The sequence below is a fragment of the Tympanuchus pallidicinctus genome, unplaced genomic scaffold (assembly GCF_026119805.1).
Source record: "Tympanuchus pallidicinctus isolate F22 unplaced genomic scaffold, pur_lepc_1.0 scaffold1, whole genome shotgun sequence".
Classification (NCBI taxonomy): domain Eukaryota; kingdom Metazoa; phylum Chordata; class Aves; order Galliformes; family Phasianidae; genus Tympanuchus; species Tympanuchus pallidicinctus.
Window position 1 is genome coordinate 37,821,791 of NW_026294618.1, and position 25,454 is coordinate 37,847,244.

Genomic DNA, 25,454 nt, shown 5'->3' on the forward strand with positions numbered 1-25,454 from the left:
TTTGAGAGTGGTTGAACAATGGGTGTGTGCCCAGGGCCACTCAACTGGGAAGAGCTGCCACAATGATGGCGTGGGGCAGGGGGAGGCTGCATTGCCAGCCATGTCAGGCTGCAGCTTGAACATGCTTCCCTTTGCATCAGGAATATCCACTCCCTGCAGGGGTTCTTTAGGGTTATGCCTTGATACTATATCATGACATATCATTAGTGCTGTAGAATTTCTGCTAAATTGTTTGCGAGCGGAAAATTTTCCCCAAAACAAACAACATGCTGAGCATTTTTCATTCTACTAAAAATGAGAAATAATCCATCACCTACAAACACGCAGCACTTGAATCATAAAGGTCACTGTCTTGTATTGAAATGAATCATGCCATGCATTATCACTGTTTGTTTCATTTATTGCAAAATGAGATAATTTTTATTACTTCATCCAAGCTATATGGTAGCATACCCAGTTCAGTCAGTATCTTTTGGAAGGTTATTTTCTTCTTACATCTTCAGCTTCTCTTTTGCTCTACAGTACTTCAATTATTTTGGATATATTGACATCTCCACTCTCTTATAAGAGAACGTTCTGTAACTTATTTTTTTTATACACACACACAAAAAACCTTTTGTTTTAAAACAAAATTCAGAAAAGCAAGCTTATACTGTGATTTAGCTTACAAACAAAATAAGGTGTTTGAATCTAGAAAGCTGGGCATTAAACCAAAGGCAACTTTTGCTTAGCCTGTGAATGCACAAATTCACAGCAATTGTATAGACTTTTGCCACATTTTTTTTTTTTTTAATGTTCATATTTGTTTCTTTTTATTTTTTTTTCTCCCTCAGGTATGTTCACAGGTGTAGTATGTACAGAAAAGACAACACCATTCCATTTAACAGGTTCGTTACAGTAATTCAAGGTTTCTTCATATCAGAAAATGACTACTCAAAAAAAGATCAAACCAGTTCATAATGGCAAGGTAGTGGCTCCTAGAAAACTGGGCCTAAGAAATTCTTCACCATTCCAACTGCAACAAGCTTGTGCTCTTAATGTTTATTTTTCACTTAAAAATAATTCCAAATCTCTTTCAAGGAAGGTACTGAGAATGGTTTGAGAATTAAAAGTCTCAATTGGTTACAGAAAGACCACTGAAATCTTGCAGATGTCTATGCATATGCCAAAATTTAAAAGATAAAAGCATTTGGCATACAAAATAAGAAAATAACAGAAAGCAGTAAGAGGCGAAACAATTTTCTTCTCTATATACATATTCTTACATGAGTAACAAATGTCAAAAATACACAACTGAGTACAAAAGAATCATTTTAGCAACAGATTTCAACAAATGAGTCTCATGTAAGCAGCATGCTTTGGCAGAATTAATTAAACTGAAACATAACTGAAAATGCATTCATTCCAATCCTCCATACCAAATATCTCTGAAAATGTAACATGAGAATAGAGTTCAGTAATAAGCATCACTTTCGGAGAAGAAGGCTGTAATTTCCCAGTAGAATCAAGAAGTTTCAATTTCAGTTTTTAAAATCCCTTCTTGATCAAGTCCACCAAAATGCCTCAACAGACCTGATCATGCAAGCACATATGTGTTTTAACATTACAGACACCAGCAAAATTGGACTTATCTTGGCAAGATCACAGACAATAAGACTGAGCAGTTTAAGTGGTGTTTAACTCGGTCCTAGGACTTTAGCTGTAATTGTCAAGGCACTGCTCTGAAGACCATTAGACACAATAGGCCAAATGATTCTGTAAACATAATTACTCTGGGGATACCTCTCTACCACGCTGCTTCTTTTCTTGAACACCCTGCGGTTTATTGGATGCTCTGATCATCTCTAAAGTCTAGTAAGTGTGGATACTGCATCATCACTTCAGTCATATTTGAATTTGGGCTACACTATCAGGGCTTCTTTTCTTCAAGTATCAGCAGATCCAGCTCTGAGCAGAAACCCTGGCACAGCAGGAATAAACAAACAGTAGGTCAAACAAATTAACATCTTTTGATGTTTGAAATTTCTAATTCACAGCAAGCATTTAGAGATTACGAAATCTCACCACAATGTTTTCCTCTTTTCCTTCAAGAAAGTACTTTCACTAACTTTCCTGTATTACTCAATCCTGTTTCGTTCTTGAACTACTATATTTTACAACATTCATTCAAGCCCCACATTATAAGCTCTGGAAGACAGCAAAAAATATTTGTCCCTGCCATCTTAGATAGCGTATACTCTCACTGTATTACACTAGCTCTAAGCACAATTTTGCTGCTTACAGAGATAACAGGGATGGCAGCTCTGAAAGAGAAAATTCATACAACCTAGGTCATAAACTTTTGCTATCAATGTAAATGTAATTGAGAAATAAAAGCTATAATGCAGATATAATAAAACATTCTTCCACAGTTCTACAGTGGAAATCCTTTACTATCATTTTGAGCAGAAAAATCTGTATCATTAGTTAGCTGACAAAAAATACAAAGCGGATATCAATAACAGCCACCTGGATTTCTTTACAGTCCACAACCTCCACTTGTGGTACATTAACTGGATTTTTAATGAGAAAAACAAACAAACAAAAAACTAGAATTCAGAATGATTCCTTTTATTCTCCTAAAATGTAAAAACTGCCACCAGTTTTGCCAATAATTGTCAATGAGGGGAATGGAGACCATTGTTAAATTAGTTCTTGACTGAAGAAAAACAAAACCTCTGCTATAAATGTTTAGCTGGCCTCTGGAAGCAAGCAGTCCCTGGATATCCACACTGTACAAGGCATTTTGTTCATACAATTAGTTCAATACTTAGGCAACAACAGATAAAATTGCTATTTGCTCCTCAAATCTTCAAGCATATACTCCTAGACTCAAAGCAACTGGCAGATCTCTCTTCAAAGCCCAAATCTAAGTCTTGATTTTACTTGACTCTCATGAAATATGTATTCAGTTGATTAAAAAAAAAAGTGGGAGCCTAGACTGCTATCACCAAGGAAAACATTTGTCTTCCTACTTTCCAGGCAGGTACCACGGTAACCTGACATTAATCAGAATCATGGTTTGGCATTTCAGGGAGAGAACCCGATGCCTAACGCATGAGAACAATACAGTAAACTCTTGAGGCAGCAGGCACTATGGAGGGAAAGGGGAAAAGAAAAAAAAAACAACGTAAAGTATCCTCAATGGGAAAATGGGAATTTAACTCTAGCCCTAGCAAAATTTGCTGGCCAACAGTTATTCATTATTATTAGGATTCAGTTCAATACTTAAAATGAAAAACAAGCAATGAGGACTTTCTTCCCTTCTATATAGAACTAGGTCCTAGCCTCAGGTATGGTTTCTGCTATCCCTAACTCCATCTGCATAACCTGACAGCATCATTTCAGCCGCATGGAGCATTCCTAGCCCTATATGAGTTTCACACAGAAACTGCTATTTCAACACAGTGTGAACTGCAAGCACAAAGTCAACTCCTGATAGCTTTTCAACAGTATCATTAGGTTCGAGTAGCTTCTAACAACTCAAAGTAACTACAGCTACCTCTTTCCCCCCAGACAATTTTCAAATGAACTCCTCTTTTTTCAAAATCTCGTGTTAGCCTAGACCTCGGGATATGATTTTTCCACTCCTTTCTCTCCTTCTCTCTCCTGTTATTTCCTCCCAGCTCCCCCAAGAACTGCACAGTCGTTACTTTTGAACAATTGTTAGAAAAAAAAGCAGATTTATGACTGTAATTGTAGCTACAACATAAATTGCCCTCCTAGAGCTTACATGGGACTTTCACTGAAATTCACCAATATAACAAATAATAACAATAACGCCCCTTCAGTATAGGACAAAATATTCCAATGAAAAAAATCTATAGCATCTTTTTCTTTTAAAGTGCACAAAAATATTAATGGAAATATTAAAAAAAAACCTGTCTTACAACATCACAATCAAAACTTCTGAAATATTGTTAAAATTAAATAGAAGTTATCTAATGAGACTTTTTGGCTCTGATATATTGGCAGACAGCAGCAACATTTTTTCAGAAAAATTACACCAACTAAATATACTGTATCTTAGCAGCATAAAAAATCCCTACAATTAGATGCAACTGCAGGCCTAGTAAGCATCGGCCTGACAAAATGTTACAAATGCAATTTTTGTTTAAAAGAATGGATTTCCATGGAATCCCAGAGGTAACATTTGTTATTTTCTTTACATTGTATTCTGGTAGCAAACCCACCTATAACCAATTACCTTCCTTCCGTTTTTTCTCCCAAAATTGCACAGAGTACTGGAAAATTTTATCAAGTTATAAGATATGGCCACACTGAAGAAGCCATATAGAACAAAACAAAAAGCCTGAAAACAAATTATCCCAAACAGTAACAATCACTGTCATACAACAGCAGCTTTACACTACTGACCGATGTTCTCCACATACATAGATGGCACTGGGTCGAATGCGCCGCCTTGTATGGCCAGGTAGCTGTGGCAAAAACTTGAAGTATTTAGGCATCAAGTCTAAGCATGCATCATGAAACTTCTTAATTCTCCAGTAGTAAATCAGTGGGTTCAGTGCAGACTTGAGGTAGCAGAGCCAGAGGAGCCAAGTGCTTATCTCAAAAAAGTTGTGCTTGTAGTAGAAGTGGCTGTTGAATGTGGCAATAAGGCTGTAAGTGGTGAAGGGTGCCCAACACACTATGAAGACAAGGAACAAAATCAAGATGGTGGTGAAGGCACGAGTTTTAAAGCTCATATCAATGTTCATCTGAAAAGGTCTCTGTAAGCTCATGAGACCAAGTTTGCTGGCCTGGCTGAGGCATATGCTGTCAGGGTGGCTATGGATACGAACTGCATTGTGGCGGACGGTGTTGAGTATGCCCATAAAAGAATATAGCATTACCAAGAATGGAATAAAAAAAGAAATTAGCAAGATAATTATCACGTATGCTTGGTAACCGGGGCTAGTAGAGTAGCCAAAAACACACTGAGGTGCTCTCGAGGGTATCTGCAGATTAGGATTCCCTACTGATAACGGAAAAGCAACAACAAAGGATGCTGCCCAGGAAATCACAATGAGAATCTTCGCACGGTAAGGTGTCAGTTTATCCTGTCTCTGAACTATAATAAGAAATCGGTCGATGCTAATGATAAGAAGAATTGCTACCCCCTCTATGACAAAAAGCCAAAAAAACATGGCAGAGACTCTGCAGAAGATATCCCCAAAAATCCATTGAGTGGTAATGATTGTTATCAGAGCAAAAGGCATGTTCAGCACTGCCAGCAGCATGTCTGCAAAAGCCAGGCTTGCTAAGAGAATGTTAATTGCAGATCGCATAGCTGCCTTCTGGTAGACCATGAGGCATACAACAAAGTTTCCAAGGAAAGAAACCAACACAATAAATATCATAGCAGCAGAAAGTATGATCTGGAGTGGCAAACTCAAGCTCCTGAAAACTTCTTGTGACGGCAGGACAGCTGTAGTGTGTACCAGAAAAGTACTTCTCTCAGTGGTGAGCACAGCACCTGAACTATATCTCAGTGGCTGTGTTGTGCCACTACGAAGTAAGACCTGGGGAGTGGTAAAATTCGTGTAAGAATTTTCATAAACAATAAAAGTAGCATTTGAGGTCCCAGAATTGGTTGGTGTCAACATTGCTGAGAAAACCATTGCTTCAGGAAGAATGAAAGCAGAACCAAAGGTCTTCAAGGCATTTCATCTTGTTCAGGCAGTATCTTATTCCATGTCATTTACCAAATCTGAATTAAACATCCAAAAGTATCAAAGCTCTTAAATCCATGTCTGTACTTCCATCTGAAAAAGAAGAATTAGAAAAAAAAAACAAACAAATAAGATTCTCTAAAATCATTGGGAACCAAATGAGTACTTGCTTTCCTTAATGACAAAAGTAACCCTAACACATCTTTACACTTTAGATTGCCACTCTTTACTTAAGCACACATGAGAGGAGTCTAGTAATATTTGGTCTTCCTTATTCTTCCTAATGTGCAATTTAAACATCCCCTGGGACAACACGAGACCATTCCCTCATGTCTATCATTTGTCACCAAAGAAAAAGAGATCAACAGCCTCTTTTCTGTGACCTCCTTCCAGGTAGTTGTGGAGAGCAGTGAGGTCTTCCCTCATTTCCATAATGTCCAGATTAAACAACTCCAGTTCCCTTACTGGCTCCTCATAACTCTTATTTTCTAGTTCATTTACCAGCTTTGTTGCTCTTCTCTACTAATGCTCTAGCAACTCAGCATAGTTCTTGTAGTGAGGAGCCCTAAACTGAGCACAGTACATGACTTATAACTCTCACCAGTCCCATGTACAAGGGGACAATCACTTCCCTGGTTCTGCTGATCATGCTATTTCTGATGCAAGCCAGGATTCCACTGGCCCTCATTGCAATATGGGCACATTGCTGGCTCATGTTCAGCTGGCTGTCAGCTAGCGCCCTCAGGTCTTCTGCTATCAGGCAGCTTTCCAGTCACTCTCCCCCAAAACTGTATCATTCCATTGGGTTCTTATGACCCAAGTGCAGGACCCATCACTTGGTCTTATTGTATATCATGCGAACAGAATCAGCCCATCGATCTAGCCTATCCAAAACCCTCTGCTTGAAAGTAAGAAAATAAGTGTACTCACTAAGGATGTGCTCAATCCTCTCATCAAGATTGTTGAAAAAAATATTAAACAAAACTAGCCACATTAGTGAGCCCTGGGGATCACCACTGGTGACTGGCCACCAACTGAACTCCATTCACTGTGACCGTGAGTCCAGCCATCCAGCTAGTCCTTCACCCTGCAAAACTCACCACTTGTCCAAAATAAGAACAGCCAGTTTCTCCATGAGAATGCTGTGACAAATGGTACCAAATGGTAAAGTGCTTTACTAAAGTTTCAGGTAAACAACATCTACAGCTCTTCCATCATCTACTAAGTGGGTCATCTTGTCATTGAAAGAGATCAGGGTAACCAGGCAGGATCTGCTCTTCATAACTCGTGCTGGCTGCTTATGATCACTCGTTTATGCTGTATGATGACATTTAAGATGAAATGCTCCATAACATTCCCAGGAACTGAGGTCAGACTACCAAGCCTGTAATTACCTGGATTCTCTAGTATTTAAATAATTTCATAACTTCAAGATTTTGCTTTGAAATCACCTACAGCTCGAAGCATTAGTAATATTTCCAAACAACTTACATAATACCACTATCACCTATCTGCCTGTTTGCTAGGCACTGAAAAGTGAACTCATCTGAGCTTCCCTACATATTACATAATCCCTTGTTTCAAGTCATTCAACAGCATCAAATGCCTCAGGAAGAAACAGGTAAAACATCATAACCTGCTGTTCATTATCAAGTAACTCATCCACAGAATTAAAGTATTGCTCAATTTGTTTCACTTAGTGACTGACTCGTATCAATGTATAGGAAACTAATTCTTTAGTTGCTACAACCCTCCTCCCCTGCAGCAAACTTTATGTTATGTTTAACTGTACATTCTCTTTTTTCCCTGTAAATTTAACCCTCAGACATTATGCTGATCTCCCTCCCTCATTATTATGATGATACAGTGCAACAGTTCCTTTTAGAATTTGCAGGTACTGTCCTATGTATTTATCAAATATTCACTTTTTTCACAGACAAATAAAATGCAAAAGAGCTGAGAGCTCCTCAGGAGCTCTTTACAGAACTACTCTCTATCTTGGACTCACAGAGTACTCTGGCATCTAAACAAGCTGGAAACCAGAAGCATTATATGTCTTTTTAAAAAAATAAAAATCACTACAGCCAGAAAGACAAAGTGGAATTCCTCTCATTCAATCTGGACAATAGCAGCAGTCACTTTCAGGCTGTTCTCGTGATGGAGGGCAATCAATGTCCTCCATCTCTGAACACTGTGATAAATTTGTGTTACTAATTTGAGATGCCTGTACTTGATGACACAAACCCTACTCACAGTATCCATTCATGTTCTGTTTGGTACCAACACTGGGCACAAATGAAAGGAGAAAGGAGCTATCCGTGTACAATATATATTTAGATACACTACCTGCTACAATACACATTCATGGCACCACTTCAGTTCAATTCTGCTTTGTCTGATCTCCATTCAAAAGTGACTGAAAAAAGGTACCACAGGATCATTACAGAATTGTTAGTGGCACAGAAAAAGTGAATGATTGCTGCCACATAGTAAGAAGAAGCCAAAGGAAACAATTATCCTAAAATTATGAAAATATTAGCCATGGGATTCTGTAGATGCCGTAGAACTTCTGCGAGTTCAGAAGGCAATTTAAGAGATAATTCACATAATCTTAGTATGGATGCTTATACCTGAAAGAGGTGAATCATCCTGTTTTCCTCACCTGACTGCAAAGGCTGTGTGACCACTTCAGGCAAATGTTCTTTCTTGGGTATTACACTTCATAAAAGTCGTTAGCATTCGGACAGCAAGTTCAAAAAGGATCTCTTCTGTAGCAGTCACATACACATATTGTATTCATAGGACTTCTGTCATGACCATTCACACAATTATTAAACATGCACCTCATATTTTTCCTTTCCCATGTATCTTCCTATCCCCTCAACATATCAAAAATTGCATAAGGACAAAAATAGCGAATGAAAGAAAGGGACCAATAACACAACTTCATAGGCATTTCATTCCAGTCCTCACCTGCTTTTTGAAAAAGAGAGATCCTGCAATTTCAAAGCCAGAGTCATTGCTGAATGGTAACTGCACAGCTTGTGAAAGATCACCGTGCTTTGGTAATTTAAATAGGTATGCTTTTTGATGATGAAAGTACTCAAGCAAGAGGCAGATATCTTTTCGTCACAGCATTCTCATTTTTGGGCCGTGTACATCACCAATTCTTTTCAGATTCAAAAAAGCTTCACACAATCACTTTTTTCCATTTCTGTGCTGAAAATTACTAGGTATGCACATTTCCTTTAAAGCAAGATTCTCACTCATATGCAACTTTCTTTTTATAGACCATAATAGACAGAATTATTTCAATGAAGTACACACTTAAAGCTAAATACCATACAAATTCTATTCATCAAATATAATTATTGCTAGAACTATGGTGTCTGTTTTTAACAGTTTTAGAAACTTAAAGGTAAATACATTTCTGTTCAGAATCTGGGTAGCATGCTCAACCAGAAATAAAAGATTGTATCTTACATGCAAAGACATCAAACAAACCCAGTAACTCCAACACAGCCAAAACAGCAAGTTTTCTACTTGTAAAAACAGTATCACAATAACAGCTATGTTTAAAGTAGATCAGAACATGCTATGGTGTGCTGCCAGAATGTTCAATGATTTATTAAATTTATCTGCTAAAAGTAAGCATATTTCCAGTATTGCCCAGATCCAAGATTTCTTAGATTTCTTTCAGCATACAGAAGTCATCTTTCTTCAGAAACTTCAAGCTCACAGGTGCCTGGTAGAGTACACTATTTCTTGTTAATGTGTTACATAATCACAAAAGGGAACCCGCTACATCTTTTTACAGCTGCTAAAATTTTGAAGTTAAATGTGGCAAGAACAAATCATCAAGACAACCATAAAAAAGTAAAATATTAGGAGACGATTAATTAAATCAAGTAGAAGGGTCACCAGCTTATTTTGTTAAAAATATATATATATATATATATACACACATAGACAGAAAATACTGAAGCATATGTTTTGTCATGCACCATTACTGAACAAAGAAAACTAAAACGCCGTTTCAATATGAGTTGAACACTGTTTCTCATGTCATTAAGAATAAGCAGACACACTGCAGTGGAATGCCTTTTACAAAAGCCAGTGCAAAGGGTGAATCAAAGCACAAATCAGCAGGGACAATGTTCTCTTACTCACTTGAACCCCCTGAAAGGAACTAGCAGCTTTCAGTTGTAATAACTATTTACATGTCCTAAATTGAAACTAATCAACTGTAATGCACAAAACTACTCACAAGAAGCATTAATTTAATTTAGAAAGTTCTCCTCTTTTCCATTCTATAAATATTACTGCAGCAATTTTCAAAGGGAAGTACAGTGGGGAAAGAGCCACCTCTGTTTGGGGTCATTAGGTACAACTAATTGACATCTTGAGGATATTTATTTCTATCCTTAGTTCAGAGAGCCATCAACTGTCAAGAAATGCCAACCATGCAAATCATTACTACTATTCTAAACCACAAACATGCAAAATGTAATTAATAATTTCATATTCTCTTGAGAAAAATCATGTTCTCAGTTTGTAGCTCATAAGAAAGGCCTTACATAGTTTTAAATTTATTTCTAGTCCTAGATTCTTTCCTGTTCTCAGCTTTTCCCACAAATTCAACAGCCATATTAACCATCTGTAAGTTGAGTACTGAAGTGAATACTCTTGAAGAGCAAAATGAACAGTAAATGCTGAAAATATTATTGAAAACATGATCTTCACTTCTATCTCTGTCTAGTTATTAATATAAAACTATCAAGTTAAAAGCTTCCTAAATACTTTGCTTCCTAAATTTTAAGTGGAATTTTGGATCATACATGCAGTCATTACATACCAATTTTGACAACGGAGAAAAAGAAGCATATGAATCCAGACAGGCTTCCATGAAGAACAGGAATCATAAGTCATCTTGTGCTGCTCTGCTCAGCAAATCATTCCTTTTCCAAATAACCTGTCCAAAATAAATATATATATATATATATATGTATTGTTGACATACTTACACAAAGAATAAGAACAGAACTGCTACAATTTTTCCTGTAATAAAACTTTATTTTTTTATTGGGAAAGGTAGAATACACTGTGTATCCTGACAAAACACAGATCACAGCTCTGTATTTTGCAGAAGGTACAGATCTTATGCAGTACGGTTTCATTAAGCCAAATTGATCCTCGGGTCTCAGCCATGGAACATTAAAATCTCAACATTTAATACTGAGATATTCCAGGACTAGTGCTGCATCCTGTTTTAATTTCATCCAGGTATGTATAATTACTTGTTTGGCAACAAGTGTACCAAAATTGGTTGCCACAAGTCTTATTCAATCTGTTAAACTACACATTTAATCTAAACATGAGAAACCTGAGGTTGAAACCTCAAAAGCCTCTCAGAAGAAATGCCTCACAGGATAAGCTGAGTAAGCATTTCCCAAGAAGCAAAGATATCAGAGTAACGGTTCTGGCAAAACAAAAGGCAAGAAAGCAGGTCTGGAGAGGAAGAACAAGCAAGAGCAAACAACAGGAACAAACAATATATGCTCCAGTACCAGTCAACCATCAGCTATCATCAAGGTTGTTACGTCTCAAGTAGCTAAAATGATTTTTGCAAAAAGGGCCAACCACAGCTAAATGCTGCATATTCATTCATGACATATACGTTGTTAATTGAGATACCAAATTTGTGTAGTTTCCACATATACACTCAGAAGGAAGCGATAAAATTTCTACGAGCCTTGAAAGCTGAGTGTGTGTTATACCAAAGGATGCCAATGACCTGACTTATTTCTAAATATTGTTTTAATATAAAGCAGCGATCTCCTAGGAGGGAAGCACTAAGAACAATTCATACTTCAAGACCACTCATAACATCCTGATTCCTTCAGCCACTGCAGTGCTGATTTTCTGTACATGCAACCAACTTAACAGGGACTTCAAACATTCAAAATGCAAGGCCTGGTTTGCCAGACAGGCACTTACTGAGAAATGTGCCTTGTACAGAACAAACCTATTTAGGTAGTTTTGTGTTGGCAACCAGAGGTTAACATTTTCCAAATGACGTTCCTTTTTTCTCCCCCACTATAAGTGATTTGTTGGGCTTTTTGTTTGTTTATCTGTTTGATAATGTGAACAGAGGGGAAAAGCTCTGTAATCCTACACAGTTCTGCAATGAATTTTAAATGTGAGGATTCCAGTTCCACCACAAAGCCTTCCTGAGAGAAAGTCCCCAGTCCTGTAGCAGAAGGACTGATCTGGATTACAACGGAACCTGGCAAACCAAGTTAACAGCTTCACACTGGCCTGAAACTGCTGGCATATGCAGATCAAAGCATAAGAGCATGGCTCAGACCTGGCCTCAGTATGCTGTGAGGTACTTAATATAGATCACTTTCAAGACAGTGCTGTGCAAAACTTGTAAACACTGATAATCTTAGAGGAATTTGCATCTTATCAGGTCTAATTCAACCTCCTCAAGCCAGGAACTGTCATTTACAAAGACCTGAAAGAGCAGAATCTAAGAAATCATTAAATTTTAAAACATTTCCCACAGCATTTGGACTGCCCTAAAGACTTAGCAACAGGTTATATAAGGCCTCAAAGACGTTATGCCTCCTGTATACTATTGCCTTTCAAATGAGTTGTAACTTTTGTCAAGTACTTTACTGGCATTTCTCTACATTTAGTTGCACTTAGTCCTTGGTCACTTTTTAAATATTTTCCTTAGTGTATTCCTGACATTTCAAAATGTACTCCAAAATCTTAAATGTACCTAATATTGAAATCTTCCTTTCTCCATTAAAAATAAATAATTAATCAGACTATGAAAAGATTACAGGCAAGTAAAAAAAAAATCTGCTTTGAGTCACAAACTTTTAACATCTGTCCTAAGACTATTTTAGTTTTTCATATAGAGCAATTTCTCCAGTACATTCTCTGATTGAATGGAAAATTGATATTTCATCTTCATATACCACAAGTAGAGACCTACAGGTTCCCTGCATTAAATTGCCCATTCCTCCTTTGTAGTGCTGCAGCACACTCTGCACACTACTGCACTGTCTTCTTCTAATAAGGGAAAATGCATTTTCTGGTTTGTTTTCATATTAACATAAAAATTTTCCCAAATACAAAGGGTTTTAAAAAATCAACTTTTAGAAACGAGTAACATTATCATCAACGGTGTATTATATTGATGGAATTTATTAAGCTGTCTCTCCTATAAGAATAAACTTGATTTTGAACTGAAATCAATGTAATGAAAACTCATCTTTTTTACGGAAAGATGCAGAGACACTAATGGATAAGTGATTAGCCACTGACAAGTGATGAGCCAACAGCGTGCCACTGTGGCTAAGAAGGCCAGCGGTATTCTGAGGTGCACTAAAAACAGCGTGATCAGCTGTGACCCCTTCTATTCTGCCCCAGTGAGGCCTCATTCTGAATACTGGGTCCAGTTCTGGGCTCCTCAGTTTAGGAAAGACAGGGAATTACTAGTGAGAGTCCAGCAGACAGCTACAAAGATGTTTAGGGGCCTGACACGTTTCCTTATGAGGAAAAGCTGAGAGACTTCGGACTGCTCAGCCTGAAGAAGACTGAGATGTGATCTTATCAATGCTTATGAATATCCAAATGCTGGAGTCAAGGCTTTTTTTGGTGATGTCCAGTGATAAGACAAGAGACATAGGGAACATACAGGAACATCAGAAGTTCCATACAAGCATAAGGAAAAACTTTACAGTGACGGTAACAGACCACTGGAACAGGCTGCCCAGAGAGGTAGTGGAGTCTCCTTCTCTGAACGTATTCAAGACTTGGATGCCTTTCTGTGCTATCAACTGTAAGGAACCTGCTCTAGCAGGGGTTGGACTAAATGGTCTCTGGAGGTCCCTTCCAACTCCTACAATTATATTAGATTGACATACACACACACACAAAATCACTGAATTAGTACTCTCTTCAAATTGTGAAGCCCACACTGGGCTCCTGAGATGCGGGTGAGTTCCTAGAGCAAAAGGGTCCTGATTATGCTTCTCTCATAGAAATTCAGCTCATGCTACCGTCAAAATCTTCTTCTGCCCAAGAGCCTGCTGGTGCCCTGCAGGTGATATGGATCTTGCTCCTTGGCATGTCACAGAATCACGGAATTGCAGTTGGAAGGGAGCTTAAGAGATGATTGAGTCCAGTCTCCATGATAAAGCAGATTCCCCATAATAGGTTGCACAGGTAGGCATCTGGACAGGTCTTGAATGTCTCCACAGGAAAGTCCACAACCTCTCTAGGCAACCTGCTCCACTGCTCTGTCACTCTTACTGTAAAGAAGGTCTTCTGCATGTTTGTATGGAACTTCCTGTGTTCAAGTTTTAGGCCACTGCTCCTTACTGCTGCATATCACCGAGAAGAGCCTGGTCTCATCCACCTTCTCTGCATAGCTCTTACTTGGCTTACAGAGCAGACATGCCCATAACAAGTTAAATGAGTTGACAGTGTTTCAGCAACAGAAATGCAGCTTCTTGTGGCATCCTGCTCTGAGAGCTCTTAAATGCTGTCTAGATCAGATTTAGCTGTAAGTACATAAAGATTTACTATTTTAAATACGCATATGTGTATATACGTGTGCATGCATCTTTGATAGTTACTGCCATCTCTAATCAGCCAAAACCAGAAATGCATAACACAACAAAATAGTATAACAGTGGCTTGTGTTCTTTTCCAGATTTACCCTAAATTTGTTGTGATAGTCTAACTCAGACTAATAGTTACACATTAGACTATTATATTATTTTTCATAATATGGAAAGAGGCTAACTTAACTATTTTAAGCCATGTCATCTATGGCTTCAGACTAATTTTTGTCTCATGCCAGTTAACTGGCATAACGCTGTCTGAAGACAGCAAATTCACCTCTGAGAAACAATCCTAGTTAGAAATCAATCCTGTTCGTACAACAGATTAGAAAAATTGTTAAATTGAAGAGTTCTCATTTGGACAGCTCAGGGTAAGATGACATACCACAGACATGCAGATCCTGTGCAATACAGTCAGAAACAATTTCTATACAGGTGTGACTGGCAAGGCTTGGAAACGTTCCATAAATCATGTTTTTTTTTTTTTTTTTTTTTTTTTTTAATAAAAGATATTTGTAAGTCAAAAATATTTAAATGAACCAATCTGATGATTTTTAAAGCATGCTGTTTTGTTTTAATGTAATACAAGAGATAACACTATTTAATTCTTTGATTTTTATTTTTATTTTTATTTTATTTTTTTTTTGAAAATAATGCAAAGAAAATAAATACCAATCAAACAATTCAAATCCCTTGTAGGACTGATATTTGTAAGCACCTTATAATTTGCTGTCGCAAATAACTTTATAGCCAATTGAGTGGCTTTTGCAATACCCTGTGGTATTGCTACTTAGAAACTATTAAACAAACTGTACACCAGATCAGTTGTTTCCCAGGATACAGTTACGGCATTCCCAGTCCACAAACCTAACAGGACACAACATCTTAATTTGGCATAGTCAGCAGGATCCTCTCACTACAGGAAGTTCTGGAGATTACCCTGTAGCTATATGCCATAAGACAGGAGAGGTATGAGGGATACTGACAGTGCACCTGGGGGCAGGAGTGCTGGGAAGTGACTTCTTAGCTATAGGCCAGGATGGCTGTAAGCCAGGAGAGGCTATGTGCAGTGGCAAGCCATGGCTGCCCAGGAAATGCCAGAGCTGGATTGCTTCCCTGTAACCAAGAAGTTGAAAAGGCATAATGCATGCACTCCACCAAAGGGAATGGCTTAGGCTCAGAACAACTAGCACGATCCCAATCCTGCAGAGGAAAGGATTACAATCCTTGCTGTAGAGCAAAAAAAAACACCATGATGCATGCTGTATTACGAGTAGTGTTGATGGCAGCTCAAAAAGATAGGTATTTCAACAGACAAACAGAAGGGCAAAAAAAATGTGCAGGACATATCTCTGACAGGTGGAGACCAAGTCTTGTTATCAGAAGATGAGGAATGGGGATATTACGGGCCTGGAATTTTCTTAACTACCAATGATTGAGCAGAATACTGGTCTGTAAAGAGCTGCATACTGGGCTGGTTAACTTGGTTCTCTTGGAGAAACAAGAGACTCAGTGTGTACTGAAACCCCAATTGTAAATCATTGGTCAGAAAGCATGCAAAAGGATGTTTGTCTCCAAGTGATGCATAATAAGCAATTAATTCAGGAGCAGCACTCCCACAGAATCACAGTCACAGAATCACCCGGGTTGGAAGGGACCTCAAGGATCATGTAGTTCCAACCCCCCTGCCTAGCAGGGCCACCAAACGTACACATTCAGATCAGGTTGCCCAGGACCCCGTCCAACCTGGCCTTAAACACGTCCAAGGACGGGGCATCCACAACCTCCCTGGGCTCTCCTAGTTATTAGTAGCCAACTCTAATAGAGACTTCCCTGATCCAGGGTCTGACAGACTCTTTGAATCTCTATGCAGTTAAGTTACAAGATTGTTTGCATGATGTGTTGGCTCCATGAATCAGACAAGACAGGGAAATCAAAGAGAGCCCATGGCCCGGAGAGAAATAGCTCAGAAGGGTGGGAACTCAGGGGGAATATTGTTAAATCTAAGCCTGCCATTAGGAGAATGGAACAGCAAGGAAATCGCCATCCCCCTGGAGCAAGAAGTATATTATGGGCTGAAGGCATCAAGAAAGGGTTCCCTTGAGATGTGATAGAAGGCCTGCCTACAGTGGCATTAGAAAAGCTGCATTTTAACATGTTTAATGAATCAACTGCCATCAAAAATTATCTTAAATTTAAGACATTATTCAATATCTGCAGCAGAGTGACAGTGGAGGGTGGCTAGTTAAAATCTTACTTGTTGGACTTTCACTCAAAGGATGATTAGTATCACTTCTACAAACAGGAAACGTAATCGTTATGTTGCTTTTATTTTATATTGCGTTATAATGTGTAAAGCCTATGCTTGCTTGTTTTTTTTTTTCTATTTTTTCGTGTATTATGTACAAATCAACATCAAAGACAAATTGTAAGATGTCTGAGTCATGGTGTGGAGCCTGTGCAACAATGAAAAAAATCACTGAAATGACCAAGGATTGTTTCAAACTATGTGACTGTTGAGGAGATCTCTTGAAAGCTGGATTGATCTGATCCCCTGTTAAGCTTTGTAAGATTCATGGGGTGGGGAAAACGGCTTGTAAATTATTCAAATTCTGATTTTAGTTATTAACATAGAATTCTTGTAAGTTATGATCTCCAGAATCCATCTCCATCTCTTTTATCCTTTCTCCTCATTCTTTCAAACACTTTTTCTGTGGTATATCTGGAGTAGTCTCAAACACTTGCAAGACAGACCACTGCCATGACAACACGCTAAATGCTGAAGACATGGTCAGACAAGGGAGTCCTGTGCAGGCAATCTTGCTTGGCCCAAAACTTCTGTTTACTTTTATGTTTTGACTGCGGACTTGCTGATAACAAACTTGTTGATGGTAAACACTGTAAACATGGCAGGCACAAAAAGAATGCCTGAGAGAAGTTTAAGGGGACAGGTCTTGAAGTCTTTGATACTTCAGGGGCTTCAGAACCTCTGGATGAGCATTCTCACAGATCAAGCAACCTTCCCATCCATTGGCTGGGTCAATGCTGGAACCTGGACTGGTGATGCTTTTCTTTCTGTCTCTCTTTCTCCTCATCACCCCTCTCAGTCTCCTTCTCCTTGCTTTTCCCCTCATAAGTACTTGAACAGGGTAATAAGCCTAACACACAATTTCTAATTTGATTTCAACTACTCAGAAATTGCTGAAAAAATTCAACTCATAGATTTCTCAAAGAGAAGCATACTGACAAAGTCAGTAACAAAGTTACAGGCAAGATGTATAGGGGGTAAAGAAAACAGTAACAAGGTCCATCAGAAGAAACCAGGCAATGAAACCCTTGCCAGTGTACTTTATAAAAATCTCTTTATAATCCCTAAAATATTCTTTGTGTTGGAATTAACATTATTTATTACAAGATCTAGAAAAGGATACATATCAAATCAGAAGCGATGCTCCTCCTATATTTCCAAGATAAAAATGTTGATTTTAAAGTACTTGTTAAACTGTCAACTAAAATGTATCTTTCCTGCCTTTCTCTAGGATACATCAAGTAATTTTGCCTGATTTAGTTATTTTCTCTTTAGTTCTATTGAAAACACTTTCCTACTCCAGACAAGCTTCTATTAGCAGCTCTCATGCACTCTAAGGTGATTCAAAATAACAGAAGCCTTTGACTAACAAAGATAGATTTTTTTTTCTATTTAAAAATTTTAACAATGTATTTCTCTATAATGTCTCCAATAAAAGCCAACACTGTTACACATCATTATTTCATTTACAAGAGAAAAGATCATTTCAACAAGACTCATTCCAGCATCCCTTACTGAAGTATGGCTCTCATCCAGGTTAAACCAGCAGTCTAAGAGCCACAGTTCATCCTTCACAAAAGTTTTATCTTGCTTTCTGACTTCTCCCTGCTACCTTATTTCCTAAGGGCACTCTGCAACAGCAGTTAATATGATCCACCAGCAAACTCCTCCTTGATAGTTTTCCTATGGTTTCCAGCCACTCCCTATGTACCCAACAGACATACAAGAGAGGAGAGAGACTTTCAGGAAAGATGCAATGGATCTTTCTGGAAGGAAATAGCCACCTGAACAATTAGTATGTCTCAATCCTAACATTTCTTGGAAAAGGGGTACTTCAATCATGATTTATATCCTTTAACAGTTCGACCGTGTTCCTGGCTATTTCCAAGTGATATGACAGTGGCAGGTGCTGATAGATTTACAGGCTAACAGTACCCCTATCAATGTAACAAAGCCAGCTATATGACAAAGGTAGGGAAAGGCTCTAGTGCACTTAATGTCATCTCCTCCAGTGACCTCTATTGACTACATGGCTGAAAAGGCCAGAAATTCTTTCTTCCAGTGTACTCCGAATAGCAGTTCTAATGCTGCACATTGAAGAGGTTTAATACTGAACACCAGAACGTATTTTATTGAAAATTTCATTTCAATTCAGCAAACATAGAATGGCAATTCTAACAACCACCTGTACATACTTCAAATCCTTCCTCAGCCTCCCATTTCCTATTTATAGCATAAACTATCTTTGCTTGGTAAGTTCATATACCTTTTATTTTTACAATGAGCTTCTCAGATATCCTCTTTTCATTATAGAAGTACTGAAGTTTCTGAAGCGCTACAGACTCAACCTGTGCCTGATCTCATTGCAGATGTCTAATTTCTTTTCTTAAGCAAAAATCACTCATGAAATTATTGCATATTGTTCCATTTTGAGTAAGCATTCCCCATAAAATGTTCAAATAAAATTATAAGCACTTGCTCATACACTGTAATTTACATCCATGTATGCACAGGATACAATTTCAAAACAGCAGAGCAGACTCCCCTGTTTTTGTGCTGCCCTTCACTGCCTATCTTCTACTCTCACTTTGAGGCTTTTGTTTGAAAGCAAGTGTAATCCTAAATGTTTCCTATTGGATACAGACTACTTATTCCTCATGCATTAAGCCACAACTCACACAATGCTGAGAAAATGAATAGCACCAGTTATTCTAGTCAGTCAGTGTTTCCAACCCCACCCAGCTTGCAAGGAAAGGACTTTAACTGCAGGAAGACAAGGCACTTAGGAGCAAAGCAAGAAATTGTGAAACAAGCATGTGGTTTACTACCTCTTAAATTACCACTTTGGTTAAGTGGGAAGGGGAGCGCCTACAACCCACCTACATGCCCTTTTTGAAGGTTTGTAAATATTTGGGCTACTCACAGCTCAGGTTCCTGCCTTCTCCTTGTTCAGTCAATGGCAGCAGCCAAGTAAAATACACGTGTTTTATAGCTTATACATGAAGCTTCAGATTTATGACTTCATCAGGTCCAGAGTAGCTTTTACTCTTTCCCACAAAGTTGAAACAATACCAGCTTATTTCATAGTCTTGGGTTTTCAGTAGGACTGTGAGGCTGCGAGGCCTTTTCTAAACCATTATCTACCTGCTGTCCTGTAGTTTTAATGTCTACTTTAGGATCCGCTTTACTGTAAAGTTTTTGTCCACTTTCTAATTTTAACAGCAATTTTTTATTCAGTGACCCACACACCAGGATGGCTGTGTGGGAATTTAAGGTATCTTTTGTAAATACTAACAAAGCAATGAAAATTAATGAAGTGTAAAATGCAGGAAATTAACTTCTCATCGCATCATCAATTTATCTACACACCTAAAAGAGTTTAAAATACCAGCTTCAAGCAGTCTGATGTTCTAGGGACACTCAGCTGCCACTTCATTTATAGTCTGTTTCCTTAGCAACGCTATAATCCATCTGGCTGCAAAGCTAAATTCCTAAACCATATCCTCCTGTACACCGGAAATAGCCTCAAAAACATTTATATTTTGAACAGCATCTAGTCACTGTGATTAGCAAGCACATAAATGAATCCAAAAGGCAATAACGTTCTTTAAGAACACATGCAGATGCAAATTCCTCATCACTTGAATCAGTGGTTCACGTACTGCAAACAGCATGCAGTCTTTTGACTTCCAAGTTGAAAGTGATGTTACAACAGCATCAATTCCTCGACATCGCGGTCCTAAGCAAAGCTGCTGAAGACCCTGATCCCTCGCGCTGAAGGAGAGATTATGCACACCAACTTTATGTCAGAGATGATGTCCCGCATTAGAAGCACTGTCCAACTGTGACCATGCATGCCACAACTTCAGGCTAGCCCACAGAACAGTTTGAACCTTGTGTGGATCCAGCTCAACCCTAATTTGTGACTCAAGGCAACAGTCTTTATCACAATATTTTTCAGCCACTTGCTGAAGTAATTTGTTACTGTACTCACCCAAAAACTTTAGGTAAGAGCTAAAATAGTCAGGAAAATCAGTTTTGAGACTGGAGGATGACAAGCAATTCTGCAGTGATGCAGCCAAGTTAAGATGAAACAGTGAATGCCACCAGGACTTCTCCTACCAGGAAGAACAGATACGACTTAAAATAGCAGAATGCATCTCGCACATACATCATTTTGCATAAATTTGGCAACTCCAACCAGCAAACGAAATTCAGTTCCAACCTAACAGCTCGAATTCACAAATATTAATAAAGAATAATTTGTATGTAACAACTTCTACATTGTATCAGTGACCACAGCAAGATCTCAGAATGTTATCTATCAATTGCAGATTAACTAATGAATATAGTTGATTAAACTTGCTTTTTGAAATCATTTTCAAAACGCACGTAATCTCTTTGCTGTGTAGATGACAGCTCTTTGGACCCAGATCTGTTGCCACTTCCCACACTGAGCAGCAAACTGAGAAGCCCTTTGGACAACATCTCACAAACTGCATGAAGCACTCATCAATAAGAAACCCCATCTTAAGATATGACAACAGATTGTTTCCTTTAATAATGCTTTGTTGTTCCCCACCAGCCATATCCTTCCTACTAAGGCTGAGACTGATCTCAGCTAATTTCAACAGAGAACTGAAGTAGTCAGCTTGGTCAGTGGTCAGACATTATTATTTCTGGAAAGCAAAAGTAATCTAAGCTAAAACAGATACCTGAAACAGTTACCTTGTTTCTTAACAGTACAGCATATGATTTGTACTTATCTAAGTAACTACATCTGCCTGTATGCCTCTGAACTGTCTAAACAATTGGTTCAGTGATATATTGCTATGTAACAACTGCATAATGCTTCATAGGTGTGTCCCACCCAGGAACAGAGACAGACTTGAAAACAGCAGGGAAACCTGACAGAATATATGAGGACTGATTTCAGCCTTGCTGACAACAGCTAGGAGCACATCACTGTATTGCCAGTGTACTGTGGAGATGTTTTTTCAAGTCTATTATTTGTGGTGGCCTTGAAAACACGGATGTAATCCAGCTCATTTGGATCTAGCAGTCTAGCAGCCTAAGTGCTATTACCTGAAATGTTATGCTTTGATTTGATATTTCTAGGAAAGATGCCTGCAGTCTGAATCTGCCTTATCTTACAAAAAAAAAAAAAAGAAAGAAAGAAAAGAAAGAAAAGAAAGAAAAGAAAGAAAAGAAAGAAAAGAAAGAAAAGAAAGAAAAGAAAGAAAAGAAAGAAAAGAAAGAAAAGAAAGAAAAGAAAGAAAAGAAAGAAAAGAAAGAAAAGAAAGAAAAGAAAGAAAGAAAGAAAGAAAGAAAGAAAGAAAGAAAGAAAGAAGAAAGAAAGAAAGAAAGAAAAGAAAGAAAAGAAAGAAAAGAAAGAAAAGAAAGAAAAGAAAGAAAAGAAAGAAAAGAAAGAAAAGAAAGAAAGAAAAGGGGAATGAAGAGGGAAAAGGTTTTTAATTTAGGTTAGCCCCATCTCTATCCTCATTATAAATTCAATGAAAATTTCTTATGGCAGACGCAGATGTCCCAATACTAGTAAGGCATAGCACAACCTCTCCCTGTTATAAATACTCTGAACATGCCTTTGAGAGTCAGCATTAAATATTGCTAAATTTATTTTAAATGTCACCTCTTTATCATAAATGACACACTGGGCGCTTGAGCAGACATGCTGAAGATTTGGGAGTGTGAAGGATGGAATTAATTTTTCAGCTCTACAAACTCATGTACATTTCAAATCAGAGATAAGGCAAGAGGTGGGAAGGTCCACTGCTAGCCAGTTGGTTTGGCACCAAATGTGGTAATTCCTCTCCACGCCACACACAAATTTGTCCAGAGTACTCAGTACATGCACACAAAGTTCTGAGGTACCAGTGAGCACTTTCGAGGAATTTAACTACCAACGTACTGCACACATTCTTTGGATGCTTCATGTAGCTAGATGTACAAAGGTTACAGTGCAGTTCAGAGATTCTTAGTTTGTTTCTTAAAATGATTTTGATAGTAAGAGGAAGAACAAGAAATTTGGATAGGAATACAGCTTGAAATAATTATTTCAGTTTAGAGTTTATGTATATATAGAATACATACACATACACTTAGAGGTGCAGAAATAAAAATATCATGAATGCTTTATGTGCATGCATTTCTAAACGCATCCACAAAAAGCATGTACAATTCCAGAAAGAAAAGTCTTGAGAAAACTTAGAAATGACAACAGACAGAAGATTTTAAATCAAAGTGATCAAGTAATAGAAGGCTTGCTGGAGTATATACTATCCATAGAAGATTTGAATCAACATATAATATTGTGTGTTTTGAAATTACTTTTCACATTTGACAAAGAAAAAGTCATCTGTTTTTCACATACTTTTTCTATCGTAATACACAACGAACCTTGTACAATACTCTGTAAGGAGTAATTCAGCGAGTTACACTGACGCAGAAAACGTGCATCAATAATCATTTCAGGAAGTATCGAGTACTGAGTTCTTTATAGCTTTAGAAAGATAGGAGTATTATTTTGTCTATTTGTATTTAAAATTTACACTTCCTCCTCGTTTGTTGCAATTTTCCCCTCATTTCCAAAACTCAAATGGAAGACCTTCTGTCTGTGAACTTTTTCCTGTAAATCTGTGTCTATTACGTAAATGTTTTTGAAGAGAAAGCTTGCATGAGACAGTGAAGTAACGAATAATATGATGCTCCTGAAGAACTGAGATACTACAGGGATAAACAACGTTGAGAAGCACACATCAAAATGAACTTTTGCTCCTTTAGAGCAGGTTTTAAATAAGGAACGCGACCATATGCTGAATAGCAATAATAAAATAGAAGTTTGCAAAGATGCTCACTAAGAATTAATTTCCCTAATATTAGCTGTCCTAATAGGTGGATAGCAAGGCTAATAGAGGCATCAGGGTTCTCACCACAAAGAGCAGAGGCACAGACAGCAATCCAATCACAGCTGGGATAAACCACTTTCTGAACAAGCTTATTTTTCTCCACTAACTGTACAAGTACCTGGAAGGGCAGCTGAGAATACAGCAGTGTTACCACACTGCATAGCTAATTTCTAACAGATCCCTGAAAGGAAGCCTGTTGTCTGTGGGGTTCAATTTGCCAGACAGGGGTCCATAGACCTAATGATGCTGAAAACCAAAACAGGATAGCTAGCTTTCAGATCATCAGGCTGAAGGCTTAGATTCACCTCTTAAACCAGCAACCATAATAATACAGGCACCTACTGGAAAACATAATGCATTATCATGTGAGAGAAAAAATAGAAACTTCAAAGAGACTAGATAGCTGCAGATTAGATCAAGATAAAACATTCTAACTCCCAATTAAAAATGACCAGCAATTAGAAATTACACGAGATCAATCAAGGGAAGGTTCTGGCAGAAAAACACAGAAAGCAGCTGGCCAACAAGACAGCCCAGAAGAAATAGGGCAGTAAGGGGAAAATATTGTGGAGAAAACAGTAAATTCACCAGACAGCATTGCCATGTAGATAATAGAATGGAAACCAAGCTCCAGCATTTTGTCATCCTTCTTAAGTCAGCTACATTATATTACATTGAAACTGACAGATAACAAGGGAAAATTGAGATAATCATCTTCACGTTCCATATATAAGTCATGCTACTTTCCTTCCTTGTCTATCCACATATGAATCACAACTTGTGGCTACAGGGTCAAGTAGCTAAAGTCCAAACCAGCATCTACAGGTTCTAACTCTGCTAAGACAAGGGAAGGGATCTTCCACTCCACAAAATAATTACTTGTTTTAGGGAGGGGGGAAAAAAATTGTGAAAACTACACACTCTTATTTACTTTTTAATGTTAAAAAGTAAATGCTACTAAAGTTTGAAAGTCAGGCTCACAAGACTTGAGGACTAACAGTTACAGAAATCCAATTAAACACTACGACACAATCTTTAATTATGTGACTAAATACTATTTATCCACATGGAATCCAACTTCCTTTAGAAGGCCCAGCACTCCTTCTCCCTATAATTACTGTGTACTACCACATCATATTTAATCAACACAAGCCAGACTCCATTTCAGTAACTCCAAGAAGGAGAAAATCAGGGAAGGGATGCAAAAAGCATCCACTAATTTTGGCTGCTTGTTTTTAGACACTAAATGCTCTGGAAAAAAAAAAAAAAAAAGGATCCTACATCGTATAAAGCAGGGCTCCCAAAGGCCTTATCCAACACTTCATAGCTTTAAATTTTCAAACACTTCTGTGCTTATGTGGCCTGAACAACATTCTTTCAAACACAGCTTTTGTATAATCTCCATCTAGATTGAGGTAAATTAGGTTACAGTTATGCAAGAGATTTCTCTAAGTGCCGTTCAAACCAATAGGACTTCTTCAACACTTCAACATATGCCCAAGTGCAAACAACCTACAGAAATAGCGCTTCTGCACAAAAGGAGAAGGAAAGGACTGCTCACCTTTCTCCTAAAGTGCATGTTGAGATTAATATTTTCTAATGTTTCATTCAAATGAAATTGAATGGAAATTCAGAGACCTCCGCTTAAACTGCCTGTTCGGGAAAGCACTTAAAGCACTTACCAAGTCCCACAACACACATAAGATTTAAATAAGCTATCCTCAGCTGAAAATGCAGCAACTAAACAATTTTCCTCAAGTTCAAACTACACCACTAGCCAGGTTAGCAAAATAATGGCTGTTAGCAAGTACAGGGATAAAATACACCATTCTGTTCAAGCATTTTCTTTGTCTACAAGAGGCAGTGT

At 38.0% G+C, this 25,454-nt stretch overlaps 1 protein-coding gene across 2 annotated transcripts in view; it reads right to left on the reverse strand.

Moving 5' to 3' along the window:
• Positions 1-375: 375 nt before the first annotated feature.
• The window catches only part of GPR63 (G protein-coupled receptor 63), a 28,003-nt gene continuing 2,924 nt past the window's right edge, over positions 376-25,454 (reverse strand). For both annotated transcript variants that reach the window (XM_052687796.1, XM_052687710.1), the window contains exons 2-3: positions 10,570-10,686; positions 376-5,807 (exon numbers count right to left, since the gene is read on the reverse strand). In XM_052687796.1, coding sequence (XP_052543756.1) covers positions 4,404-5,663 — 1,260 coding nt within the window. In that variant the 5' untranslated portion in view covers positions 5,664-5,807; positions 10,570-10,686 and the 3' untranslated portion in view covers positions 376-4,403. The remainder of the gene's footprint in view (positions 5,808-10,569; positions 10,687-25,454) is intronic.